The 6,679-nt window shown below is 44.2% G+C and overlaps 1 protein-coding gene across 1 annotated transcript in view; it reads right to left on the bottom strand.

Moving 5' to 3' along the window:
- The window catches only part of LOC120434388 (deleted in malignant brain tumors 1 protein-like), a 25,557-nt gene extending 23,934 nt beyond the window's left edge, over positions 1-1,623 (bottom strand). Inside the window, exon 1 of the mRNA XM_039602421.1 lies at positions 1,359-1,623. Within this exon, the coding sequence (XP_039458355.1) occupies positions 1,359-1,623 (265 nt within the window). The remainder of the gene's footprint in view (positions 1-1,358) is intronic.
- Between the last annotated feature and the right edge of the window lie 5,056 nt (positions 1,624-6,679).

Raw genomic sequence — 6,679 nt, 5'->3', positions numbered from 1 at the left:
AATGAACAATGATAACAACATAATCAACAGTAACACACATTTATACAGTTCTGTGCATGGCAGTTACCTTAAACAGGGGAAATAGTGAGGAGAGGTGAAAGAACGGCACAGACACGCAGCTCTCACTCTCACTCGTCTGTATTGAGTGAAGGAGGCATGAACCCACCTACTGGAGCCCTGAGGCATTACCAAGGGATCGGCCGCACAATCAACCCAGACAGAACTTTCACTACTTATCTCCTCTATATTCCCACTGCATATTCTATTCGAAAACAGTCAAAGCAACAAATAAAACATTAATAAAGACATGACATGAAATGTAAGGAACAGAGACGTACAACTCCAAAACTAATCAAATTTATGAATTTATGATCCACCACATACTCCCCTCAGAATAGATGTTGTCCTCAACATCCAAATGTTTAACATTTAGCACAAACGTGGAGTTATGACCATTAATATCACCAAAACCACATACAATAAACCATTGCATACTATAACTGTTTCTTGTACCTTATATGTACTCTACAAAAATTGTTTTCACAAGCTGGAACTCTTTTCATACATTCTTTAGTGTGGGTTATTACCCAAAGTCTTTCAGTGTTCTCATACAGTCTGTATGAATTACAGTGTCCATGCAGTTACATTAACACAGTCTGCTGCTGGCTTGTAAACAAAGTCCTTTTGGTGCAGCTTGTCAAAGCAGCCACTCTCTCCTTTGACAAATGTCCATGAGAGTGATACAAGTGGCCGTAGCCATGTGGTGTGCTTTGGATGTGTGTGTTAAGCTGCAAGCACAATATGAATCAGTTCAATGTCAAGTCACTTTGAATATGAATTCTGTGTTAAACAGTCCATTTACTTGTGGTTGGTGTGGAGTGTAAGTACATTGTCTCTGTTCAGTAATGTGTTTCGTGTGTGATCACAATGTTTCTTTTCACTCAAGTCCATACAGTTATCAGTGGCAGTATGCCTGAACAGTCCGTGGAACCATGAAGTGTGTATGATGTGATGGTGTTCTCAGGTTATAACAAGCTGGTGAACCAAGCCGATCATATGTGAAGATCTTTGGTGGCTTGCGCTCTCTACTCGGTCGCTGACGCTCTTGCTCACTGGTCCTGCTGTGTTTGTCTGGAACAGGTACAGGAACAGGTTCCTCCACTGATGGTTCCTCCACATAATTTTCCTCTTGGTCAGGTAGTTGTTCACATTGGTTCAGTACTTCATGTTCATTCTCTGGCTCAGATGACATGTTTTCCACTGTTTGAAGGTGTTTGGCTGGTTCATCAGTCCTCATAGGATTCAGTGTCGGAGGGTAAAGTGGCTCAAATGGCTGCTGAGATGACACTGGATAGTACTCATCATCGTCATCCTCTTCCTCAGCTTGTTCCACTTCCTCACTTGTCTCCACAGCTCTTTTTCTTGTTCGTGGTCGCACTTCAGTTTCAACAGGCAGATGGTCACATGGCAGAAGAAGATTGCGATGCAATATTCTTGATCTCCCTTTGCTTTCTCAGGTCTGAGTTCATAAACTGGGATATCTCTGCTGACCTGACGAACGACTGTGTGAACCACATCCTCCCAGTGGTTCCTCAGCTTGCCTGGACCTCCTCGAGGTGTCATGTTCCTTATTAAAACACGATCACCTGGCTGTAATACTGAGCTCCTCACCTTGCTGTCATAATGTCTTTTACTTCTTACAGCTGCTTTATGAGCGTTTTCTCTGGTGATCTCATATGCTTCTTCCATGCCTTGTTTCCATTTTACCATGTAGTCATGATGATTGCCATCTCCTTGTTCTGAGGTCAAGCTGAACAGCATGTCAATTGGCAATCGTGGGGAGCGTCCGTATAACAAGTAAAAAGGGGAAAATCCAGTTACCTCGCTGTGGGTACAATTGTAGGCATAAATCAGTTTGTTAAGCGAGTCCTTCCAGTTAGTTTTCTGACTCTCTGAAAGTGTTTTCAGCATCTGGAGCAGTGTCCTATTAAACCGCTCCACCTGTCCGTTCCCTTGGGGATGGTAGGGAGTAGTCCTGGACCCAGCAACTCCACAGTAGTTTTTCAGTTGTGCAAACAGATGATTTTCAAATTCAGCACCTTGATCATGATGTATTCGTGCTGGAAAGCCAAATCTTAAAGCATAGTCATTAAAGATTTTGTCTGCAGCCATTTTACCTGATTTGGAAGTTGTGGCATACGCTTGGGTGAAGCGTGTGAAATGGTCAATGACTACAAGGATGTATTCATAACCCCCCTTGCACTTGTCAAGGTGCAGGAAATCAATTGAGACAAGTTCAAATGGTTGAGTAGTGACAATATTAGTCAGTGGTGCTCTGCTCTCATGACACGGCTTCTTCTGTTTTATGCAAACACACCTTCTGGTCACATAATCCTCTACTTCCCGTTGCATATAGGGCCAGTAAAACCGGTCCCGTATCAGTGACAATGTTCTCTCTACACCTTGATGGCCCATTTCATCATGTAGCTCCTTTAGTACAGTACTTTTGTGTATTTCTGGTAGGACCAACTGTTTTCTGTTTGCTGTTTTTCTGTGCAAGATCCCATTGTCATCCATCTCCAATTTGTCCCACTCCCTCAGGAGACATATGATCTGTGGGCTGAGTTTTCTTAGTTCTGAACGTGATGGTTTTTCCTGTGCTAGTTTGCACTGAATTACAGGTCCAATAGTCGAATCACTTCTCTGATCCTGTTTGATCTGGCCTTTTGTCAGTGGAATGATGGAAACATCTGTGGCCATGGCCGAACACCTGACTGAGACACCCATGGACCATGACACATTGGAGTCATCCTGCCTTTCCACCGCCTGTGTGGTTGCTCCAATTACATCATATGCCATTTCCTCTGTGCATTCATTCATAAACGTTTCCATGTCTACTGGCATCCTGAGAGGCTGTCTGCATCCACATTTTCCTTACCAGGGCGATATTTAATCGTGAAGTGGAAATCTGCCAGTTCTGCTACCCATCGACACCCTGTTGCATTCAATTTGGCAGTGGACAGTACATAGGTAAGTGGATTATTGTCGGTGTACACAGTGAAGAATGGTGCATAATATAGGTAATCACGAATTTTTCTGTGACAGCCCACTTGAGAGCAAGAAACTCTAACTTGCCTGAATGCAGATGGTAATTCTTCTCAGCTGCAGTTAAAGTCAACGGGAACCATAAGCAATCACACGAAGCTTTCCATTCTGCTTTTGGTACAACACGGCACCTAATCCCTCGTTTGATGCATCAGTGTGGAGGGTGAATGGCTGTGAAAATTCTGGAAAGCCTAGAACAGGGGGCTGAGTTAGACAGTCTATCAGCTGTTCCAGTGCTAATTGGTGCATGTCGGTCCACTCAATAGGTGTGTTCGAAGGGACACTACACCTGTTTTCGCTTTGTTTGCCACTTTAATCTTGTGTTTCGCTGGGTCTCAGCATCTGCAGGTCCCTTGAGCAAGTCATACAGAGGATTTGCAATTCTGGCAAAATCCTTGATGTATTGTCTGTAATAACTTAATAGGCCCAACATTGCTCTTAGTTCACCAACAGTACCTGGCCGTTTGTTTTCAAAGCTGTCACAGCAGCGGTGTCTGCGGGGTCTATCCTGCTTCCTCTGCTGACACAATCCTGCCAAGGTACCTCACTTCTGTCCTGAACAGGTCGCACTTCCTTGGTTTGAGTTTGATTCCGTACTCCCTGAGTCGGCGCAGCACTTTCCTGACATCCTCAACATGATCCTCAAACGTTCTGCTAAAGACAAGGACATCATCGAGGTAAGGCACACATATTTCATCCCTTAACCCTTCTAAGCACTCCTCCATGCAGCGTTGAAATGCTGCTGGAGCATTCATCAGTCCAAATGGGATTCTGACCCACTCATACAGGCCCCAGGGGTCACAAAAGCTGTTAGGTGTTTACTGTCTTTGCCCATGAACCCTGGTGGTATGCTTTACCCTGGTCCAGTAGAGAAAGAGAGTGTTGCCACCTAAGTTGTCCATGATGTCCTGTACTCTGGGAATGGGGTGGCGGTCTGGGTGAGTCTTCCTATTCAGCTCTCGGTAGTCAATACACAAGCGCAGTGTGCCGTCTTTTTTTCTCACACAGACTACCGGAGAGGAGTAAGATGAGTTAGATTTTCCACCCACCCTGAGCTATTAGGTCCTGTGGGTAGTTTTTCATTTCCTGATACAAGGGTTTTGGTACAGAGAGATAAGTCCGTGTGACTGGCTCATTATCTTTCAATGAAATGTTCATTTGCAAGTTTTCAACACAGCCTATGTCATCATCAGATTTAGAGAATGACTCTGATTCTTCTCTTAACATCTGACTAACAGCTTGTCTCTGGTGGTCATTCAGGTGAGTCAAATCGACAGGTGGGTCCCATTGTGCACTTTTAGGTGTGTTCTCACCTGAGCTCTTAGCCTGGATGGGACAGACTGATGCAGTAGGAAGGCAGTCAGTTTTGAATACATTAGCAGGATATATTGACGCAACAGACTGCACAGTTCCAATAACAGTCCTACTTGGCAGTGTGATGTCATGGCTAGTGGGATTTTGTACACTAATGACAATTTTTGGTGTCATACCAGTCTTTACTAAAACAAGGGTATCACAGAACTCGAATCCTTCAGGCCACTGTGGGTTCTCATGAGGCTCAAGATCAGGGTTCTATCTTCTTTGAAAGGTGGGGCTTGCACTCGACACTCGATTTGGATGGAGCTGTGTTTAGGCACTTCAACTCTCTCATTTGTTGTTCTTACACTGTGCTCACATGGCTGTCCCACTGTCACTGCATTAACAAAAGCTCTTGCCCTACTCTTTCTGAGGTGAGGAAAAGCTACTTTTACTGTTTTCATGAGTTTCTCTTTATTCTTATTGTTTGTCTGATCCTGTACTCTGTTTGCAACTAGGTGTGAAATCACATTAAAGCCAATTATGGGGCATGACTGTTGGTTGCCTTTTAATACTAACACAGGTATTAGCACATCTTCATCATTAGCAGTAAGTCTGAAGCTTACCTCAAGCCAACCAATATATGGTATTTCCGTCCCATTGGCTGCTTCAAGTTGCAGTGGTTCAAGTGGGTCTACTAGTTCTGCTATATCTCTTAGTTGGACATCAGGCAAATGGGTCTGTTTCCAGGCCGCATCTACAGCACAAATTTGTGAACCTGTGTCCCAAAGTGCCTGGATTCTTTGGTTGTGCAGAAAGCACTGAATGAGACATTCTCTCCTACAAGCTCTTTTACAGTAGGCGTCTTCACTGAATTACTTCTTTTCCTACACTTTGGTTTGCAACTTGACTGTGTTTCCTGTTTCTTAATAGATGAACATGTATATGGCTTACAGTATCTTTTGTGCACAGACCAGTGTGTCTCTTGACAGTCTTTTGAGCAGTACAATGTTATTTTACAAACAGAACAACATTTTAACTTCATATTCTCTTCCTTTCCTTCACAGTTAGCACAATATTGGGACTTTTCAATGCTGTCGGTTGCCCCATGTCCCGTGGGAGCAACCTCCCTTAGTTTAAAGGGCTCCCTTTATCTGATTTGGTCAGTCTAGGTGCTTTACAACCTGCACGGAAATGCTCACTACTCCCACACCTAAAACAATGCTGACAATATTCCTCACCTGCCTGCACACATGCAAAACATCTGGGGCGGTGGACGTGGTGAGGATAATATCGCTGTGGTGCAAATCTTTGTTGAAACTGTGCTGTCCCATGCACATGCCCAGGTCCATGTGCTGAGTGGTATTCCTGTGCTGCTGCAGGAGGGTGCTGGTGGTAAAATGGCATGCAGTTTTGTTCAGCCTTAATGGGGAAGGGCTGCTGAGGTGCTGGGGTTGTCTTTTGAATGGTTTCTCTGATTTGGGAAACTTCAGCCCTCAAGTCTTTCAGCAGTACCATGTCAGCACGCATTTCTTTTTATTTCTGTTAGAAGATCAGGGGTAGAGGAGCTGGTTTCTCTTGGGCTGTGCTTCTCTTTCCCACTGGGGAATCATTGGACTGGACAGTATTTACAGCTGTTACTCGGGATGGAGCGGCGTGTTTCTTTTTTGTCCTGTCTTTCCTTTTCATTTGCGATGCGATATTTACCTTCTCGAGCAATAACTCATCTGAAGTATTTGTTTGCAGGAGGTAAGGTTGCAGGTCACTTTTAATATTGTCATTCTGAAGACCAGTCAGGACAGTATGCATGAAAAGGCTCTGGACTAGTGCTGGGTCATACTTTAGACTGGACTCAACCTCCTGAGAAGCAAACAGGATTTTCTGTCTCAAGTCCATTGTCCTGATCAAGAAATTTTGGGGTGTCTCTTTACTACTCTGAACCTCAGAGGTAAGTTGTTTGTATAACTCTGTGGCACCTTTCTCCTGGTAATGAGACCTGAGGATTCTCCTAAGAGCAGGTAATGTGAGGTTTTCTTTTCCTTCAAGATAACTCCTTAGCTGCAAGCCTGGCGTGATAGCACGAATTACAGCATCAGTGATTTCTGATTCTGGGTAGCCTCTATTGATCCCGCTTTCAATTTGTCTGGCCAGACTGGAAAATGTCAGCCTGTCTTTTGCCCGGCTCTCCTATTTGGCCTGATATCTTAAAATCTTTGCGCCACATGGAACTGTTTGGTGCTGTTGGAACAATGTTTCTCACTGGGGTGCGAGGACTTAA

Source organism: Oreochromis aureus, linkage group 18, assembly GCF_013358895.1.
Source record: "Oreochromis aureus strain Israel breed Guangdong linkage group 18, ZZ_aureus, whole genome shotgun sequence".
Taxonomy (NCBI): Eukaryota; Metazoa; Chordata; class Actinopteri; order Cichliformes; family Cichlidae; genus Oreochromis; species Oreochromis aureus.
The sequence above is the reverse complement of the archived record's forward strand: the minus strand, read 5'-3'. Positions and strand labels throughout refer to the sequence as shown.